Genomic DNA, 21,277 nt, shown 5'->3' with positions numbered 1-21,277 from the left:
CAGTGTAATAGCCAAGCAGTTCTTATACATTATAACTCATGTGAGAAATCCAAGCGAGGGCTTTGTGTCTGGTTTTCCCATGTTCCAGCACCCATAGGCCTCTTATGCACAACGTGTAGCTCGATTCATAGTGCATCTCTCAACCCCCCCCTTGCTCTGTGCTGGCTGGCAGCTTACTTTTGATGCCTCTTTGTAGTCCCTTACCTGTTCCCATATATTGGGATAACGCGTTATCATTGCTCTAATGTAGGCACAGCTGGTTGAGATGCTACGTCATGAGGAGTTAAGTTCAATATTAATGCAGTTGTAAGATGTTTAGGTAAATCTGTGCTTTTGTAGAAACCCCTTGTTTGAATGAGTAATCTCAAAAACAAGTCAAGAATGTCTTTTATAAAGGATCCAGGCATGCTCTGAAAGCTGCATGGCCACCATCCTGCTCTTCCCTGAACATGGGAAGCTGAGGTGTTGAGGTTGAGCGTGTTGCCTGAAGACACAGGTGACAGGAGTAAAGGAAGTGCATCTCGTCTGATGTAAGGTAGCAGACACGTGTTTTGAGGATGGCTTTAGTAACTGGGAGGTATTGACTCATTGCAGCCATGCTGAAGTCCCTGACACCGTAGGGATGTGACAGACAAGTCACTAACGGGCATGAGTAGCCTCTTAGTTAGGGAATCTCACATAGATGTACAACAGATCAGTCCAAAATGGCATTGAGCACTGAAGTGCTGCTAGCATTTGTTCTGCCTGTGCCCCTTTCTGCCAGCAGGATGTCCATGCAATGAAATCCTTTCCTGTTTGGGGCACCTTGCTGGGGTACTGACCACTGTGGGGATCTGATGAGGAGCCAAAAACAGAGAGGGAATGGCTTGTGGCTGCCAAGGCCAAGGCAAATCTAAATGTGACAGAACAGGCACCCGGCTGATAGACTGAACTAAATGTGGCTTTAGGTATTTTGATTTGTCTGTATCTGCATGGGCTTATCAATCTCATGTTTGATCTGCTCTCAGTTTCAGGCTGAGAGACCTCCAGGCACATCTGTAATTACAGGCAAATTTGGTTCCTCCTTGGCTTACTTATTTAGACACCTACCAGGGAGAGTGGAGATAAGCCTTTTTCAGATTGAGGGCTGGGGTGTGAGTGTTGAGATGGACTTTCTTTGCTCTGAAGTACTTATTTTCAGGTAAACCGCATCCTGTGCTTTGTTTGAAACTTGCAGTGCTGTGTTGGATGTTATCTCAAGAGCTGAATCCCAGCACAAGCCATGCTGAGGATGCAGTGCTAAAGCAGTGCCTTACACAGAAGCCTCAGTATTGAAGGATTTCATCCCTTCAGTGCTGGGCAGATAATCACTGTTTTGTCTCTCTGGTGTCACTCAGGATGTCCGGACAGGAGCTGGGGAGTGGCTGTGTTGTTGTTGTGGTAGGGGAAAGCTGGACCTGCTCTCAGTGACTCCTCCACGTATGCAGAGCCATGTCCTCGTTATCGCTTGCAGAACAGGCTCCTTCAAAACAACCTGAAATGACACTGCTCCCAGAGCTGCTTGCATAATGGAAGATCTTGATGAACTGATTGCTGTGTTACTGAAAACAAGCTGTAATCTTATTAGTAAATTGTAGTAGTGACATCTTAACTATTCTCACTTGCGCTCTAGATACCTTCAAGTATGTCAGCCCTTAGATATGAAGTCCTTGCTAAAAGGCCTCAGTACAAACACAGGTGGGGTTTGGCAGCGTGGCTTTGTTTGAGGGGTATCCTCTGAGATGGGCTGTGTGTCAATGACAGCTATAGGAGCAAATCCCCTATGGTCAGAGATATGCAAAGATACACCAGCAGTGGCAGTTTGCTCCTGAGATGACTTTGATTCTGGTTCTTCTAAGCCTTGGCCTAGTTAAGCTAGTGAAAGTAAAGCATGCTGGGTGTCTATTGGGTGAGTTTCTGTTCATCTTTGCCACAGTAATTTGATAATTAGTCTGTCTTGTCTTTTCTGGTCTGCTCTAAGAAGCTTGAATAGCACTCCAGTATTGCTCTTCCACTTTGTGGATGGAGGGGTTGGAGCGAGTTGGCATCTTGTTCTGGAAACTGCTAACAAAGCCTGAGGGACTGGGAGGATGAGAATCAGTCTTTAGAGCTGGACTTTGAGGATTTGAAACTTTCATGTGGCTTCTGAACTGACTCTCTTCTGTTTGTAGTAAAGGTATGGAGCTTGTGCCCACCAGACATCTCTTGTGTTATACTTGCTATCCATGGGCTGGAAATGGTAGTTCTGAATGGCACAGCTGATTCTGTGTGTGCTTCATCTGAGTTTTTGACAACTGCACTGATATCTTTCAGCCAGGTTCTGTTATTGAATTAATATTTATGTATTTGGAAGCTTAAATCTCGGTCTTTCTTTCAATTCTTTAAGTAAGATCTAAATACCGGTACAGAAGACTTGTGGATTTTCTGTTCTTTTTTCCCCATGCTCCCATGTGTTGTTTCTTGATACCTTTCTCCTACTGCTTGACTTTAAACAAGAAAATGTATCACACTGTGGACTGTGATGGTCTGACCTTCTGAGTTCTTCTGCTGGATTTGAACTGCTTGCTCAGGAACTTGCAAGCAAATTACAGAGGGGCTTTTTCCTGCACACACATACTTTCTGCTTTTGTTCTGTTTCCTTTGTGCTCCCTGATTGTTTTTGACCTTGCAGTAAATGGAGGGCTGGGAAGATGTGCGTGTTTTCTGACGTTAGCATATTTTTGTTCTCCAACTCAGCTTCTTTATCTGTCAGAGCATTGCAACCAGTTGATAAAATAATTTCTCACTTTTTTTTTTCCTTCCAGAAGAGTTTGTGTTTGGTGCCAGGGTTCTGAAGTGCGCTGATGTGACTTAGTGTGCTGTTTCTCTTGAAGGTTAATTCAGGCTCCTTCCATCTATTTCTTTATTTCATGTGTGTCTTTGTTCGTACTCCAAATCTTGGGAAATGTCCTTAAAACTTGGTGCTGGTGTGCCTTGTATAAATATAATCCTGTCCATGTTGCCTCTTTTACACCCAAGCTTTTGTCTGGAAACAATATGAAAGAAATTCCATTTTCTTCACATATCACCTTCTGTTTTGTATGAAATACTTAGAAAGAACCTTCTCTATTTGTTCATCTTCTTGGGAGGTATTTTTGCAAGGGAAGGAGAGGTTGAGCAAGCAGTGAAGTACCCTGGGCAGCCACAGGTCTTAGAGAAGGTCTCTGAGGGGCGTGATTCAAGCCTGGAATGAGCAAATGCATAGCAACAGTGTTTATTTTATTTTGATATTCAAGAGGGCTCAGAGTTGCACGAGTGTTTATGGTATATTTGCAGTGTGTTGACAGTATCTAGGAGCAGATCAAGACCTACTCTGAGATTTCATATTGTAGTCCAGGACTGGTGAACCACCATTGCTCAGTTGGCCTTTATTAAGGGCTACCAATGTTCCAAATGTTACAAATTTAGATTTGTAGAAGAAATGAGAAAATGCACCATAGGAAGTCTGTGCCAGTCAGTGTTGATGTCTCATAACTGCTGGAAATGCTGTTAAATCAGGGCTGGGTGTGTTAGATGAGACAGCTGGATGAATTTGGAGCCCCACTTCAATCAGTCCATCCAGCAAGAGCAGGGGATTGCGCTGGGATGGTCAGTATTGCACTGGGATAGTTGGCTTTGCTAAGGTCATTCCTTTATGGGTGCCCTAAGCTGGATCTTTCTACCCAGTCCATTTTTTGCTGGGTTAATTTTTAAAACTATAATGTTAAGCTTTTTTTTTTTTTTTTTTTTTTCATGTGCATCCGAGTGAACTTGATTATCCCACTTACTCATTGCCCAGTTGCAACTGAGCAATTAACCTTTTAAGCCAACAATCTACACTTTAAATCTAAACTGTTGCTATGCTTATACGTCATAGACTGCCCTCCGTTGACTTGGGAATGCAGTGAGGAAGAACAGTCTCTTAGGTGCACTGAATCTCAAATGAGCCTTCCACTTGGCTGGCTGGGTTTGTAAAGCAGCATGTTCAGGAAAAAAAAAAACAAAAAAAACATAGACCAGAAAATAAGGTATTTTCTAAATGTTAAGGCCCCATTTTTTGCTTTGGTGTTGCTCTTCAAGACTGGAGCGATAGTGTTTGCTTGGGGTGTGTGGAGTTGGGCTGTGGATCCTGGTAATGCTGTGTAGAGCTGCTTTGTGCATCCTGCACACTGGTGAGATAGAGTTCAATGCATCACTCCACAGAGACATTGAGAGAAAAATGTTACGATGGCTTTTGGGTTATTCAACCTACAGGTGGTTCAGAAATGGCTCTCCTACAGTGTGTGGTTACCAGGGGTGCTTCTATGTGCAGGAACTGCCATGTGATGTGAATTCCCAACAGTGGAAGGAAGGAAGTTAACAGTGCATGGTACAGAAGCACAGGATGGAGAGTACAGGAGTGCTTACAGCAATTCACTGTAGTCTAACAAAGCCACGTCCCTGGATCAGTATTACACTGTACTGATATGGACCTAAAGTGCTGGTGGGTCAGAAATAACTGCTGGGTGGCAAAAGTACTGCCCGATGATTTGGTCTGTAATGATGTTGGGACCCTTCTCAGACATACACCACATTGCCACAGCTACGTGTGCTGCAGGCTTCCTGCTGAGCAGGCACTTGATGAGAGCTGCTGCTTGGTTCTTGGGCAGGTTCTGCCAACCTGGATGTCAATTTTGCTTTGGCCTGAAACCATGGAGATCTCTGAGATGCTGGACAAGCCTGCTTTGAATGGGCTGAGCATGGAGGAAAAGCACAGGATGCAGCTACTTAGATCCATAAGATCCCACCCACTATAGTATAGTGAAGCATCTTATGACAAGAAGAGTAGTTATGTGCCTGCTAAATGCTCTTAGCAGAACAATCAGGGCAGCCTGTGAGACAGTTCCTTAGCCTGCTCAGTATTATGCCCTGAGAGACTGCTCTTCAGTGCACATTTGGCCGCCGTGGTGCTCCTGGTACTGATACTGGCCAAAACTGGGTTCCTTGATATGATCAGAAATCCTCCTTCTAATCTCTTGTTGCAAGTGATGATTTCCTGTGGCTGTCATTTAATAACATTCTAATGGGATATCATGGCAATGTTACATTGAAATGGGCTTTTTGATGGTAGCAAGATGGCTTTGTTTAAACCTGATCCTCTTGAGGGAAGGCTGTCAGCCTATGCAAGGAGACGCAGAGGAGTATTAAAAGATGAAGAGTTAATAGAAGACAAGTGATCAAAAATTCTGCTTCCTAATCTTAACTGTAACCACCTCCAAACTCCTTATCCTAATGGATAAAGATTCAGATGCAAAGTTGAAAGGGAAAAACATGATTTGGGATGGTAGATGTATTAGAACTGCAAAAAGTGGGTGTGAACTGTGGGGGTTGAAAAGAAATAAAGATCTTGGTTGGAATATTGAAATGCTCTGTCAGGCTGTAGAGTGGAATCTCAGCTGCAAGGCTGTTATTTGGATACCCAGGAGCAGGGAGGAAAAGAAGATGGGGTTGGATAATAAACCAATGGGGCACCTCTGCCCTCGTCAGAGCTGGGCTGTATCATCTAAGTGCTCTTTTCAATCTTTAACTTTTGTGTCCCTGTAAAACAAACAGAAGACTTTTTAGCTGTGTTCTCAGTGCTTTTGCCGGCTCCAGATGTTCCTGCAGTGATGGTTATCGCTTTTGGTTTGACCTTTAGCAGAGAGAGGCTGCTTACATGCTTGTAAGAAAAATGCAGGCACAGTGTGCAGGCACACGTGTAACCAGAAGCACAGAGTATCCTACAACACGTGCTGTCCAGTTGCTAGGTCTTCAAATTTAGTATTTTAAGGCTTGAAATGCTTCTTATAACTTAGTGGCAGAGCTGATAGTAATGGCTTTCCAGCATTAAGGGAACTTAAACTTTCCAGGTATTTTGCCACTGATAACTTTCTTGGTCCTTCTTGATCCAGGAGGTGAAATTGATTTGAGTGGTGGTGTTGCCATTATGGTTTTTCAAGGCATAGAGCTTGATCTGTTTTTCTGCCATGCAACTGGAAAGCAGTTCTGCTCTGTGTTTGGTGGCCTTGGCTGTTCATAGATACTCCTGGTAACGTTTTTCAAACCAACCAGTGTTGCTGCAGTGTGTAATTTCATGAACTGTGTATCATAAGTTGAGCCACAGAGGGTTTACATAAGTAGGGCACGGTTGTCCCTTCCTTATTTTTTCCTTGTCTTTTAAAAAGCTGCACAGCAGGATTTAAACGAGTTACAGCCCTTTGAAGAGAATTAAAGTTAGTTTTAGGAGAGGCGTTATTTTATTAAATAATGAGAAACTCACAACTTCCTACAGAAAGGCTGAGTCCTGCTCTGGGACTTTGGCTGGCTGTGAATTAATCAGCGGGACAAGAAGAAAATGCTGTACCTTTGTGTTTCTGAGGACTCTTCTACTGCTTTGTAGCCAAAAAATCTGGTCTGGGCAGGAAAAAAGGGCCTCAAACATCTGAGCTGTTTATTGCATGAGCTGAACTGCAGTGTATGGAGCTGCGTCTGGTTTTGCATAAGGGCGATGAGCCTCCCGAGCTCGCTGTGCTGAGTCTGGTTGCCTTCAGACTTGCTGGATAAGCAGAGCATGTGTGTGTGAAGCTGGAAATGCCTTGGCTGTGAGTGCAGTGTATGTGCAAACTTGTAGGGGGATCCTGGAAGCGAGGTTGGGAATGACGGGAGGTATCTCAGGCTGCTGGAAGGACAGCATAGGGAAATTTGTGCTGGTACTGTGTCCTCCTGTGGGTCTGGACAGTTGGTATCTCCCCTTCTCTGGAGGATTTGATCTCAACCTTATTTCCAAGCACTAAAAAAAGAAGTCTAGCACTTACCTCTGTTTGGCTGCAGCTATTTAACAATGAACATTGATGTATTGTGAATGCCTACCTGAATCACGTGTCTCTTAATCTCTCTTCCTTATCTCTTCCTCTCTCAGTACCAGAAACTGTCCTTGCAAAATGAGCCAGCTTCCTCAGAAGAGCCCTTTGGCTTCCCCATTGTTGGAGGACACGACTTCCAGGGTAGACAACTTGCCAATGGAGAGCTTTTGGCTGGAAGTAGAGAACATTAAACAGAGCACTGAAGCCGAGCAAGAGGAATGCAGCCTTGCAGATGTCAAAACACAAGAGGGTAAGTTGCCAGAAACATTGGGAGCGAGGGGAGGAAGGAAGGTATTCATCTCCAGAAATTCTCTTGTGTACCTGAGTGATTGAAAAACTTGTTGGCACACGGTTACACATCACCTATCAAACCATAGACCCATCTATATAGAGATGTATATTTTTTTCATTGGAGGATGATTAATCCCCTGCAGAAAAGGAGTGCTGGCCTCATCTAGTTTCAGTTTCCAATAAAATAAAAGAATAAAAAGCTGACTATGAAGACTGAAAAAGTCTGGAGCCTCGAATATATTTAAAGCCAAGCAGCTGGCACTACGCATGGGTGCCCTCCTTGGGAGTTAGTTGTGTGGTGAGCACGCTTTGACTGCCAGCAGCATTTAGGAGGGGTTGTTTGTGTGTGTGGTTCTAAGACTTCACCACAGTGGCTTTTACAAGAGCTGCTGTTGTGGAAAGCAGACTTCCTCCTGTGATTCATTGTTCAAAGAACCATCATAAATGCCCAGAATGACTTGGATACATCCACACGTGGTCTTGCTGATCATTGTTTTTCACTGTGCCACCACTTCTTGTACATGGGATGTTGCTAATGGGTTTTCTGTAGCATCGATGTGATTTCAAAACCCTGAAATACCTGGAACCTGGACCAGTTGCCTTCTGACATAAGAAGTATAGCACCCTGTGGTGTTGTGAGAGCAATGAACTATGAGAACCAAGTGGTCCTGTGGATTGGGGTCACACATTGCCTGTGTGCATTGTGGGCTGTGACTGCAGCTGTGGTTCTGGCCTGGAGAGGATCCATGTGTGTAATGGGAAGTGTGTGAGTGAATGGAAGTCCTAGTGTGATGCCCTTGGGAAGGGCAAACAGTTGTCCTGGGATCATAAAGGGGCCTGGAGAATGGGGAAGGAAGGCAGTCTGTGTTGACCGCATTGAGCAAGGCACTGTGAACTTCAAGGCTCACTGCCATTGTCCCCACATAAAGGATTTAAGCGCTTTAGAACTGAAAGAGATAAAGAAGTGACTCAAACTGAGCGCATCAGGGAGGAGACTCTGGAGAAGCAGCCCCATGCCATTAGATGAAAGGCTGTCTAGGATATCCGAAATACTGATATGCTAGAGGCAATCTGTTAGCTGTGTGTAAGCAGGGACACAAGGAAGTTTCCTTTAATGCTGTGTGTTAATCTCATAGGTAAGAGCCAACTGGTTAATCAGCAGTTGTAACCAGACAGACTCGAAGTAATGCTCCGAGTCACGAAGCCTTCCTAGCAGGCTGAGGAAGGAGTGTGGTGTGCTCGGCCTGTGGGCACCTTTGGGAAGGAGTTCAGTCAAATGTACGTGGTGCTCAAAGCGTGAGTAGTGAGGGGATCCTTGAGGCTGGTGTACATGCAGGGAGCTGGGCTTGGCTGGTGCCTTCTGGCTTTCATGTCTTTGCAGTCTCTGGCTGGAGTGCTGGCAGGTGGCAATGCAGCATGGATGCTCTGAGCCAAAGGCATATTGCCCTAGAAGCTGTGCTGGGGCAGCAGCTAGCAGCTCTGTCTGGAGGTGGTAAGGCTCAGCGTGACAAATCCCTGATTGCAATCTCAAAAAGGAGACGGTGTGGAGGCTGCGTGGAGATAAGGCATTGCAAAAATGATGACCCAGTTGGAAATGTTGGTCTCCTGTGTGATCTCTGTCAGGGGTGGCACAATAGGAAACTGCCTGTGACCAGTTGTTAGGAGGCAGGAGTGCAGCCTGGCAGAACTGGGCCAGCAGGAAGGTGTTGGTGTTTGCTGCTTGTGGCCTCCCCTACACACGAAAAGGAGCATTTCCCTTTTTCTAGAAGCAATGTAGTTCTTCCCTAGCTGTCTGTTCCTGCTGGCTCTGTGATCTGTTGGCACAGCAGATTGACTGTGTGTGGTGGTGGCACTGAACTATCTGTTGTTACCCTTGTAATGTATAGTCACGTCTGAGAAGTGTTTGCAAAGGCTGATTCTCCTCTTCCTTTGCAAAACAAGTGGGAAGTTTCTCTTAATATTCCATCTGATGTTGCAGAATGTTTGGCTGTCCTTCGGTTTTTCTGAAGTGGAACATAATTATCATGACAGATTCTGGTTTTGGTTAGCTCGTGTTTCGTATAAGTTCTTGTAAATAGTTTTGCATATTTATTCCCAGTCTTGTCTCCCCAAGCGTTGCTTATCTGGATCCCACAAAGCAAATGTTAACAGCCCTCCAGACTTCAATCTGCAGCCAAAGTTTATGGACTTCTTAGTTCAGGCCTGCTCCACTCTGGCTTTCCTCTTCTCCCCATAAATAACCTATTTGAATTGTTTCCCTTTGTGCTACTGGTAAACATATACAGGCCAAAAATACTAAGTGGATAAATTAACATCTGAGGTGCTTTGGCATCGGGGGGGTATTAGGATGTCCGATTTATGGTCTTCTGGTTGGTATTGTGTATTGCATTAGTTTCCTGTTATGACTGGATTGGGAGATCCAAGCTATACACCAACTTCCTGTAGTTCCCAAGGAAAAAAATAACTGAGAAATCTTTTGCACTTCTGTGAAATCAGGGAAGTAGGACAAAGATCTGTACAGGGAGAATTCCTACACAGCTGTAATGCTAGAGGAAATATCATTTTCCTTCAGGAAGGAATGGGAATGAACTATTCTCTTCCAGTCAGTTCAGTTGTGGCTTTTCTTTTTCCCAGTGTGACCTTAGAGCTGTGCTGGAGCTGCCTGCAGTGAATGAATGTGGTGCATAGAACTGAAAAGGGGCACAGGCCCTCTGGTGTTCACTCTGTAAAAGCTGAAGGCAGCTCCTAAATTGCTTCATTTATCCCTGGATTTCAAGTAACTGCCTTGCTCAGGGCGCTTTCTCACTTGCACAAAAGGTGCATCCGATAAAGGGGAGGCATCCTTCTGTGTTTGAAGTGCGGCTTTATATTGAAGAATGGAGTGAAGTGAGCTTGTTAGAATAATGCTGCTGTTACTGTCTCGAGGCTTCACTTTGGAACAGGAGTGGTCTTTAATTTTAGCTTTGAATAGACATAAAGTGAATGTGTGGAGTAAGAATAATACTTCTGCTGTTGTCTGTGTGGGTAGCAATGCGCTTAAAGGTGCAACACAGTAAGATAGTGATGGTGCATATAAATGAAATAAGATCTTAGAGAACAGCTGTGGCATCCCACTGTGGCACCCAGTGATGTCTTGCTGCCCCCTGGGGAGGGAGGGGCTCAGCATTCTGGTTTGCTGGTGTTTCAAGTGCTCAAATTGCTTTTCTTTCTCTTCTTGCTCCCCCTCCTCATCCGTTGCCTCACAGAGGGAGAGGCTGAAGCAGAGTGGCTCCAGGACGCGGGGCTGTCAGACCTCATTGGGGACCATGCCTCAGAAAATGACAACGCGCTGCTCTCCACCCTGACGAAGACCCAGGCTGCTGCCGTGCAGCGAAGGCTGGACACCTACTCCCGCTCACGGAGGAGGAAGAACAAACCTCCTGTGAGGGATGTCAGAGACATTTTTGGAGTGGCCGGCTCTGGGGTACGTTGGCTGATTGAGTGGAAGCTCCTGAAGGGCTCTGTTGCCCTGTGGTAGCTGCCTTGGCCATCTGGTCCAGGGCTGCTTTCATTTCCAAGGCTGATAGCTTCATCTTTTATACTGATATGAAGCTGAGATTGTGGAAATTCTGCATCTAGGTTGCAGCACTGAGAAAGAATTGCTACAAACAGCACAGTTTCCTATCTTTTTAGAGACTTCTGGACAGCTGCACAGCACCTCCAGCACCACAGCCTTGTGGAGCACTGATGTCATTTGGAGCCCTCTTGTGTTTCCTCCATCCTGGTGCCATTTAATTCCAGCTGCAAGGATGTCTTAAGTCCTTCAACTGAAATTCAGCAAGTTTGTATAACTTGCACATTAAATAGAAGCATGTTGTACCAGGTATCATATAGGAACAGAGATTTCTGAACTCGTAATCTTACATGCTTGCTAGGTTGCTAATATTTGCACTTAGAAGTCAGAACAACTAAATCCAATCCAGTATTTGGAAGTGACTTTTTGGTGCAACTTAGCTACAGATGCTAAATGAATTGGTGTTCTTCATGGTAAGCTCATCAGTTGTGTGCCCACTCTAAGCATACAGTACATCATCTCTGCAGATCAACCCTTCTGTCAATTTGTGATGACTTATTGCAGGTTTCTTTTATCTCAGTTGTCAGTCAACAACTTCTCTGTATTATGAACTGGTTCACAGAATGTGGCTTTGGTAACAATATATTTCCTTGTGTTCTGGCTGGCTCCAGTGAAAGCAGGGTTTTTAATAATAGAGTTTACTGCCAAATGCCTCCTTAAGCATTTAAAAATGCGCTTTAGACCTGACTAGGTAGTTTATCATAAAGCCTTAGTGGGAAGCTTTTAGGTGCTGATGTTTGCTTCTGTGTTGTTTTGCATGAAGGAGATCTTGTGGTCAAAGGCAGTGAGCAGTTCCTATGGAGTTTGGTTGGTACTCTTCGCTTTGCACTGCTTTAATAAAAGGAACAAAATCAGCTGCACATTATCTGAAATCATAGATTAGTTTAACAGCATGGGAAGTCATCTGGTCAACTGTTGTCCATCTGCCCTTCAAGTCACCTAATTGCTATTTATTCAATAACTGTTAATTTCAGAGCAATCCTGCAGTCCTGAGCTCAAGCAGCATTTTCTTAAAGGTGTTTTTTGTGTGGTTTTGTTTTGTTTTTCCTCCCCAAATCAAGTTGTTGTCATAATGACTTCTGTCCTGCCTTGTTTAGACGAGTACATTGCGGTTTGCTTTTCAGGAGCTGGTAACAGAAAAAGAGGAGCCCAGCCCAGACCTGCTGCTGCACAATATACGGACTTCCAGTGTTCAGAAACGTAAGAAGGAATTTTTCAGTGTGGAGTAGGGTTGGAAGGGAAGCAGGATCTGAAGCGGAGCTGCAACTGGAAAAGAAGTTCTAATATTTGGGCTCTGAATTTGAGGAGCTCTGTTTCTGTTTTTGAAGGCTATTACCATTAAGTAATGTGTATTACTTTATATAATGCTGCTTGCTGTCTGAGACTGCAGAAACATTGTGTTTTTCTTTTAAATACATGCTTATCCACAGCTGTGGGTTCAGTATTACTTCTCCAGCATGTAGTGTTGCTAAGAATTATCACTCGAGGTGATGCTAAATCATCAGCAAAGCAATTAAAAGATGCAAAGGAAACGATTCTGGCAAAGAGCAGGTGAAGTTCTATGAACAACATACAGAATTGCATAAAAAGTTGGCCATATTATGTCATTTAATTCCAGCCAATACTCATGTTTTACCATTGACCTGGTGATTACGTTAATGGCTTTAAACTAGTCTTACTTACCTGGTTGATCAGTCACAGGGCTGTGCTATGACAGCACTCTTTTCAAATGCTAATATGATCCTTGTTACCAAAAGTGATTATCCCCAAATCTGTTTAAAACTGCTATCTTAATGCACTTGCTTTCTGAGCTTCACCTTTTAGCTTTTTGAACTTCAAGACGTTTTCTCCTCTGTAGCAGAAGCCCAGGATTACTCCTGCACAGTTCGAAACCCTGGAAAAGAGGAGGTGTTCAACATGGATGTTGCCTACTCAGAGCAAGCAGCTGTCCTGCTCAAAGGGTCATTCCTGCCTGAATCTAAAAGAATAAAGGATGGGAATGTGCTAACTGTAAGTGTAGGAATTTTCTGTGTTAAAGCTTTGTTAGGTCATCTTGCCTAGAATGGTGCAAGGTGTTTGATTGGATTTTGGTAACATCCTTTGTGGTGGTGTTGCAACGTGTCTCTATTGCTTTGTCTTACTTACCAAAGGTTTTCTTCTGCAAATGTACTGGATGGCTTGCAAGGTTTGAGCCAATAGGAATGGATATCCGGCTTTCATTAATTTAGAAATCTGGGATCTGAAATATGTTTAATACTGAATAGAAGATAGGTTTCTTGAGCTGTGGGTTGAGTAGCAGTACAAGTCATTCTGGTTATTTGTCTAGTGTTGCAAATGGGAGAATGCGTAGATAGCTGGTTAGTGGTAAGCAATGGTAAGAAGGCAACAAAAATTGATAATTGGAAGGGTCAGGAATGCTGCTTGTACTGAACCTTTTGTGTGTGTTTTCCTTTAGAAATTTAAGATCCCCAAGGGCAGACTAGGAGTGACCAGGATTGGAGATCTATCTGCTCAGGACATGAAGAAGATCCCCACGCTGGCCCTTATTGAACTAACAGCTCTTTGTGATGTTCTAGGCTTTGAATTGAAGAGAAACAAGGCAGCAAAACTGAAAACAACAGGTCAGTTATATGTTGTCTTGAATATATATATATATATATATATTTCCCTTCAATACATGCCTTTTTTAACATTGAGGTCTTCTTATAAGTTTGGATTTCAAGCGTTCAAGCAGAGAGGGTGTTTGATAAGAAACCTTGTGACAGTTGTTTATGCCTTGATCAGTTTCTTCTGGAATCACTGGGTTGTGCTACCAAGACCTATAGCTCCACATTTACCTCTATCACATCCACTTGTCCTATCAGCTGTTCCTCTTTTTCTCCAGTGCTTACAAAATGTGCTATCTTAGTCTGCAGTGCTGGAAGTATCATTGACACTATTATTAATGGTGGTACAGACTGAAAACATGTTGTTTCTGTTGTAGAGAAAAAACTCTTTGGAGTCCCACTCAACACTTTGCTGGAGAATGACCAGAAACTTCTCCCCAACACTAAGGTCCCTCTCTTACTCCAGGCAGTAAGTTGTATTATCATTTCACTCTCACTTCTGATGCTCAGAGCCAGAAAGCCTTTGAGGCCCTTTGACTTCTCATCCTCTTTACCTAAGAGCTTTCTTTTTTTTCCCCCCTTTTAATAGCTGCTGTCCTGTTTAGAAAAGAGAGGACTTGAAACAGAGGGCATTTTGAGAGTTTCTGGGTCCCAGACTAGAATCAAGGTATGAACTCTTTACTTACTCTTTGAAAACACTGAATGTGATGAGGAAACATGTTGCTGGAACCAGTATCCAACAAGAGTCTAACCCAGACTGCTTGTGTTCCTTCTCTGTACAATTAGAAATGTCCATTACTAGGAAATCTGGGAATATCTGCGCTGGGGTATCTGCAGTCTTTTGACCCAATGGGTTCAGCTGTAGAATATAGAATGTCTTCTGAGGCATGTAATACTTCTTTTAATTGTTATTTCTAGAGCCTGGAACAGAAGCTAGAAAGGGACTTCTATAGCGGCCTTTTCCGCTGGGATGAAGTCCACCAGAACGATGTATCTGGGCTGCTGAAGAGATTCATAAGAGAACTGCCTGCCCCACTGCTGACAGCAGAATATCTTCCAGCTTTTGCTGCTGTGCAAAGTGAGTCCCTCTTTGGCTGTTTTATATCAGCTTTTTGGGTTTGTGCTTTTTCTGGCCTGGGGATCTCCTGCCAGGTGTGCTGTTAGCATGTGGACTGGATAGGAATACAGAGCAGGACATGCACTGCTACCGGATGAACTCACTTTGTGAGGTGTGACATGTACTTTTATGTGTATATCTCAGAGTCTTTGTTGCTATTGCTTGGGTATATGGACAATTTTTATGCAGGAATATTGTCTTAAACAAATTATGTTGCTTCATTTGAGGCTGCAATGTGACTCGGAAACACAGTTCTGTTTTCAGTAGGAGCTGTGTCAGAAACCAGAATCTTGTTGCTTTCCCTTTGTAGATATTCCAGACCTGAAGCAGAGGTTGCAGGCTCTGAACCTCCTGATCCTAATTCTGCCAGAGCCCAACAGAAACACTCTAAAGGTGAGTCTTGATTTACCTGGAAAACCCATGTTTTCCTTCCATGTGTTCATTCTCAGATCTCTATCAGCTTTTAAAAAGGGGGATATAGATTATGTATGTTAAGTTATTAGGTTTCATTTCACTGACTTGAAATGGGAACCCGTGATGGGGCAGGGGGGATCTGGAGGCAGCAGGCAGGTTTCCAGGCTGGGCAGTGAACATAAACCATAAGCACATCTGCCTTCGGGGTGCAAACAGAAGAGCAATGGGAATCCATGTGGTCTCGGAGGGATTTTTACACCATGTCTGGAAATGTATCTAAATTATCTAGAAAAGATACTGCCTGGATGTTCTCAGCAATTGCAACTCTAATTTCTTGATTGTTATTAGGAATGAATAACTTGAGTCTCTGCTCTTCTCTTTAGGCTCTACTTGAATTTCTCAGCAAAGTAGTTTCCAGGGAGAACAACAACAAAATGAATCTCTGGAACGTTTCCACAGTCATGGCCCCAAACCTCTTCATGCACAAAGGGCTGCCAAACAAGATTCCTGAAGGGAAGGAGAAACAGCTGGCAGAGGGGGCAGCTGATGTGGTGCGGATGATGATCCATTACCAGGATTTGCTCTGGACAGTGAGTTTCATGAGCTTTGCAATATGGTGCAGTAGTGGCTTGTTCTGGCTGGAACTGGGGTAAGGGAAAGGGTAGTATTGGACATTCCAGAGGAGTTCAGTGTTTGCAGGCCAAACCTGTGGCTGCAGTCCAAGGCTGCCTGTTTTCAGGGTATATGGATGTTTTGTCTATTTAAGGAGGTCATTTGTCTATTTAAGGTCATAAAGGGGTGATTGGGTTTTGAAGTGGCATTCACATCTCTGCTTGGATTGCTTTAATTCCTATTTTCTCCCTTCTTTGCTGCTCAGGTCTCCTCTTTTCTGGTAGCTCAAGTGAGAAAACTCAATGAGAGCAATAGTAAAAGGTATCAGTTCTGTGACAAAAGGTTAAAAAATCTGCTGCGGAAGATTCATGCTGATAAAGACAAAGTGGAAAAGAATCAAGTGGAGGTGAGATAAGACCTGGAAGAACAGGCTCCTTTCATAAGTGACAAATATTTTCTCTTTAAAATCCTTTCATGAGAGCACAGGAAATCTTAAGGAGTGATGCTTTGTATATAACAAGAGGGAGAAAAATCTGCAGAACCATGAGAAGAGGCTTCCAAATTCTTCAGCCCAAGTTGTACCCAGCAAAAACTGATTGAGTACACCTGAATTAGCGTCAGCCTGTAGCAGCTAGGTTACATTATGCAGTGCTGGATGTTAGATATCAGTAGCAGTGTTGGTGATGCTGGGACATCCAAGGATGTGAGCAAGATGAAGCCTGCAAGTAGGAGTAGGGGGGTTCAAATCTGCAGAGCTGAAGAAGAATTTGTGTTCTCACAAGCCAACACATCTGCCACTCCTCTGTACCACTTGGCATACTGAAGAGTATGCCCCCAATTAGCCTGGTTAAAGATCTGTGTCACTCTTGAAGGTGCTGAGTGAAGGCACAATCGTCTTGTTATGCAGTTGTGTTTTTATAGAAGATCTAGATCTGCAAAATTATCTTGCGCCAGACCAGACCCAATTGGAATGGTTCAATGTTCTGTACAAAAGCTTTGCAAAGGTGGTTCATGGAAGAGCTGATGAAAATAGTTTGGACAAAAATGACGCTCAAACTCCATTCTGTAGCAGTTCAGTTCTTCCCTTCTGAAATTACCTCTGGTTCTAACGTAGTCTGTAAGACTTCTCTACTCCCTGAGCTCCTATTCCTGCTTTTTAAATTTCCAGAGAAATCTTATCAGATAATGGAAAACGGGTTTTTAAAATATATTCTAAACTCTGTAATTTCATCAGAGCCTGTAAGTGCCAGTACCGTGTCTGAACAGCAGAGAGCACCAGAACACACTGATCGAGATCAGTGCTTTGCTCCCCAACCACTACACTGATAAACTATAAACTGGCTCCTTTATGATGCTCACCTTGATGCATCCTTTCTCTGGTATGTGAAATAACAAACATAAATGCTATGTAAAGCTGGCTGGGTGCATTTCATTCTTCACATTCTCCAATCTGCATTGACACTTGATGTTTTTGCCAATAACAAAGTATTGTTTTAAGCACTTTACTCTCTTTGGTTCTGCTTCCCTTGTTCAGCCTTCCAAGGTTGTGAAAGTCCACGCTTCACTTCTCCTGAAGGATTCCCTTGAGGTGCATCTGAACAATGCTACGAGAGTTGCTGATGTCCTGAGGCAGTTTCAGAAGAACCTGGGCCAGAATGGCTGGAATATTGTTAACACGGTCAACCTCCTCAAGTGGTCAGTGGCTTTTTCTCTGCTTATTAAAAATATATAAGTATCAGGTCATGTAGTGACTGTATTTTCTGCCCTCTAGTAGAGCTAACATTGAGCTGTTAGACTGCTCTCTGTCTTATAAATGGTATATTGGGTAGGGCAGGCATATATTAGTTCTACTGAGTGGTTCTATCACAGTGCTCAAGCTGGCAGCAGGTTGAACTTGAGGTAGTCCTGCCTGCTCTGCTGGAAGACAGCAGTATGTGAAATGCTTTGGGGGAGAAAGAAAAGTGGAATAACGTTGACCCTGCAAAAGAAACCCTCTGTAACTCTCCTAGAGGAAAAACATCACCTGGTGCATGCAGGGGTCAATGTATGGGTTCCCTAAAGGGAGCTCTACAGTTCCCTCCTGTGCTTCAATGATGAATTGCTGAAATAACCCAACAAGTGAACAGAAAAGCATTCCCAGCCATCAGGCGTGCAGGCAGTGTTCAATAGGTAAAGCACAGTGCGTCCTCTGGCTGTACTGCATAGAATTGTAGGTTCCTTCATCACTGCTGACCTCTGCACTGTGGTCAATTGGTTTGGAAGAAACATCACTAAAAGACCTAACTCACCTCTCGCAGAGCTTTGTTAACTTCGGTGTGTTTTTTCTTTCTGCAGTAACAACTCCATGGAGTGCACAAACTTGCTCCTATATGAAGTGGGAGGCAATATTGGTGAGTCTGGGTGGTAACTGGAAATAACCTCTTTGATACCCGGTTTTTAAGCCTGTGATAAGAGGGAGTTCTGGAGAATAATAAGAATTGGAAGGGCCTCTGAAAGGTGGAAGAAAAGGGAACAAATTGGGTATTAGGGCACCTCTCACCAATTTAAACTTGAACTCAGTATAGTTTATAGAAACACATCCATTTCAATATGAAGAACTGGAACTTTGTCAGATTTGTTGAAGCACTTCTGAATGGTTGTAATATTAATATGAATGTGGACAAATACCAGTTTTTAGCGGGGAAACGTAATAACAACAGGATTAAGGAGAATAAGAAATGCTTTTTTTTCCTGTATTTCATGTTCTTATAGGTGAACGCTGCCTGGATCCAGACACTTACCTCTTAGACTTGTATCATATCAATCCTCATGCTGAATGGATAATTAAGCAAAACCCATCGTATCCTCGGATGTTTTAAGGGAAACACAAGAAAAACAGAGCATTTGGCTCAAGTTTTTGGAAGGCGAGAGAAAGCCATAGGGATGTTCCTGGTACGGTCACAGACCTGGACGATGTTTGTGTCTTTGAAGGCAAAAACAGTTTTATTTCCTACTTCCAGGACAGCTGGCTGTGAGTACAAAAGCGCACATGTGAGCAGGGGAGCCGATAATCAGCACCACTTATCATTATGTAGTAGAACTTGTGGGATTATCATTATTCATAAATAAAAAGCCCTCCAAACACCCCCTGTAGCAAACAAAGCTACAGCTGTTCTACAACAGAGAGGAGCAGCGGCATCTCTTGAAGATGGTAAAACATTTGTTTCTTCTGGATTTGCTCTTTCTTTTGATCACATCTGTGTTTTAGAGAAGAGATAAGCCAATGCTGCCATGGTACTAATTGTATTGAGATCCACGACTGGCTGTGGCACATTATCAGATCCTGAGTTTCACTAATAAGACCATTATGTACTGAAGACTGAAAAAGGATGCTTCCAAAAATGCCAGGTGGGACATAAAGCTAACATCCTGTATTTAATAACTACGGTTAAATACATCTATGCAACACAAGAAAATGACTTTCCCTGGAAAACAGTATGGGATGGATAGCAGCCTTTCAGCTGTATGGTTTGATGGGGAGATGGCTGTCCCTTACAGGTCTGCTGGTAATGCAAGAACAAATGTTTGGGTTACTGTCGATCAGAATTAAACAAGTATTCACTTTGTTGGACAACCTATATATCGAACAGTTAACCAAGGAGATATTCTGAAGGATCTGAGGTTAGCAATCTGATCTGGCCACGTGAAAACCTTTCTGGAGGGCTCTGTGTGAACATGACTGTCAAAGCAATAACTAAGCTGTGTGGTGAAATGGAGGTCTGTGCATCTATCATTATAGTGGGTAGCACACTGAGCCGGTTACCGCTGTGTTGTCTGCCCGCACTGTGTGGTCGCTGTGGACTGAAGAGAGCCAAAGGAGAGCGGAGCACTCGCACTGTGTCATTGCATTGCTGTCATCAAACCTGAGCTCCAGCGAGACTGCACTTCTGGAAGAGGAGTGCAGAAATACTTCTCCTTTTCAGCGATGCTGAAATACCTCACGTGAGGGATTTTACTATGCAGTTACAGGGAGCAGAACACTCACCGCTCTGAGAATCCTGACATCCTTGGTTTTTTTATACTGTTTTTAAACACTGATGGATATTTATTCATGTGGCAGAAGCAGGGCTGCCCTGCAAGTGTATACTCCAAGTATTTCGTTTGCCAATTCCTAGCTGCACTAGTGACAAGCTCCAGTGTTATTTCTGTTGTTTAACTGAATTCACTTCCATTGCAGTCTGAACTTTTCCGCCTGTTTTTATTTCTCAGGCTGATGTGTAGCTATCCCTGTTCATTATCCCTGTTCATTATCCCTGTTTGTTATCTCCAAGTTTTGATTTTTACATTCAAAGCACTTCATTTTCTGGTTTGTCTGTCTGTGTAGTGAATTTCTCCTGGCGATAAACATCCATGAGCCATAGGTGAGCCATAGGTTGTTCCTTCTATCCTGTTGTGAATATGGTGTGAGTGATGCTGATGTCTCGAAACTGTGCATATATTAGAGTCAGTCTCCTTTTTAGTTTTGGTTAAGATGGTGCAGATGCACTGACTAAAGGGGTCATCTTCATAGTAATTTTCTTTTAAGAACCAAATAGTGCATAAAATAAGGAAAAAACCATCAACCCCTAACCCAGGGTCAGGACTTCTTGAGGTGCTTCTTTTTTCTTTGGCTTGCTTTTAAGTTGGGCCTAAAAGAGCCCGATGGTTGTCTGTGAGGTTGGATGCTCTGTGTCTCTTGAAACATGGGGCTGTTTTAAAATTGGGCATTAAAAATCAAAGGTACCTATTCACCTGTTGCATCTGGAAGTCTTTGTTGCAGTGATGAAGCTCATTGAAGAGCAAATGCCAGAGATGTTATTCTCTAGGAAATGCCCGATGTGTCGTAGCATCTTAGGAAAGACAGAAGAACCTGTTCCTGCTCAAAGATGCTTTGCAGGCTAAAAGGCAGCCTTGCAAATCCTTGCATTTTTCTTCATCTATCACATGCTAGATTTTATAAGATTCTTTTTTTCTATCATACCGGATGGAAAACATCGCATCAATGCTTCTGTGAACAACAGAGTGGGTTTTTTCCATGGGTTTACTTTCTTTCTTGAATGCTAAACAATGTGAATCAGTGCTGTGATAAACATGCTTGGAGGATCTCACAAGACAAATGACAGTTCTCAAATATACATGGAAATGTAAAAGAACCAAACAATAACAAAAACCATCTCTTGCCAAGCGATGGATATCCTTTCCTTTCCTTTTTCCCTTTGATTTTGTACCAAAGAACAGATGTGGGTTTCAAACAGTCGCTGTTTTGCAGCCTGCTTCTGGGTGCTGGATTTCCTAACTTGTTGGGGTTGTTTTTTTTTTAACAGATTTTCAATTCTGTATTTAAAACTCATTTAATAGGCAAAACAATAAAAATGCAGTCAAACTGCTTGGCTCCAGTTTCATTGGGGGAATGGAGTTAGCCCAGTAAATGGCAGCAGTCTGTGAGTGTCAGGAGAAATTTGCTTCTTGCCTTAAGAGAGATGGACTCGCGTGGAGTCTACTTGAGTTTGACTTTCATGTTGCAGCTTCAACTGAAGTCCCTCTATAGATGGTCCTGCAGGGCAGCTGTGCACGATAATCCAGGAGGAGGAAGAGGAGGTCAATATTGGATTCAGAAAGGACAGAGGAAGTTTGGAGCTGCTTTCTTGACAGTGCGCTGAAGTCCCATTCACAAGCACTAAATGTGAGC

At 43.4% G+C, this 21,277-nt stretch overlaps 1 protein-coding gene across 6 annotated transcripts in view; it reads left to right on the top strand.

Annotated features, from left to right (window-relative positions):
- The window catches only part of ARHGAP40 (Rho GTPase activating protein 40), a 35,405-nt gene extending 14,434 nt beyond the window's left edge, over positions 1 to 20,971 (top strand). For 4 of the 6 annotated variants that reach the window (XM_085520213.1, XM_085520212.1, XM_085520211.1 and 1 more), the window contains exons 2-15: positions 6,974 to 7,167; positions 10,454 to 10,671; positions 11,946 to 12,021; positions 12,680 to 12,831; positions 13,277 to 13,442; positions 13,805 to 13,896; positions 14,017 to 14,094; positions 14,346 to 14,505; positions 14,855 to 14,937; positions 15,342 to 15,548; positions 15,836 to 15,976; positions 17,105 to 17,265; positions 17,905 to 17,960; positions 18,322 to 20,971. In XM_085520213.1, coding sequence (XP_085376339.1) covers positions 6,996 to 7,167; positions 10,454 to 10,671; positions 11,946 to 12,021; positions 12,680 to 12,831; positions 13,277 to 13,442; positions 13,805 to 13,896; positions 14,017 to 14,094; positions 14,346 to 14,505; positions 14,855 to 14,937; positions 15,342 to 15,548; positions 15,836 to 15,976; positions 17,105 to 17,265; positions 17,905 to 17,960; positions 18,322 to 18,428 — 1,869 coding nt within the window. In that variant the 5' untranslated portion in view covers positions 6,974 to 6,995 and the 3' untranslated portion in view covers positions 18,429 to 20,971. The remainder of the gene's footprint in view (positions 1 to 6,973; positions 7,168 to 10,453; positions 10,672 to 11,945; positions 12,022 to 12,679; positions 12,832 to 13,276; positions 13,443 to 13,804; positions 13,897 to 14,016; positions 14,095 to 14,345; positions 14,506 to 14,854; positions 14,938 to 15,341; positions 15,549 to 15,835; positions 15,977 to 17,104; positions 17,266 to 17,904; positions 17,961 to 18,321) is intronic. The other 2 variants (XM_085520214.1, XM_015881401.3) reach the window with 1 other exon arrangement.
- The last annotated feature ends 306 nt before the right edge of the window (positions 20,972 to 21,277 follow it).

This window comes from Coturnix japonica, chromosome 19 (genome assembly GCF_054131305.1).
Source record: "Coturnix japonica strain WE chromosome 19, WE-NBRP24, whole genome shotgun sequence".
Taxonomy (NCBI): domain Eukaryota; kingdom Metazoa; phylum Chordata; class Aves; order Galliformes; family Phasianidae; genus Coturnix; species Coturnix japonica.
Note: the sequence above shows the minus strand (reverse complement) of the source record. Positions and strands in the feature narration are given on the sequence as shown.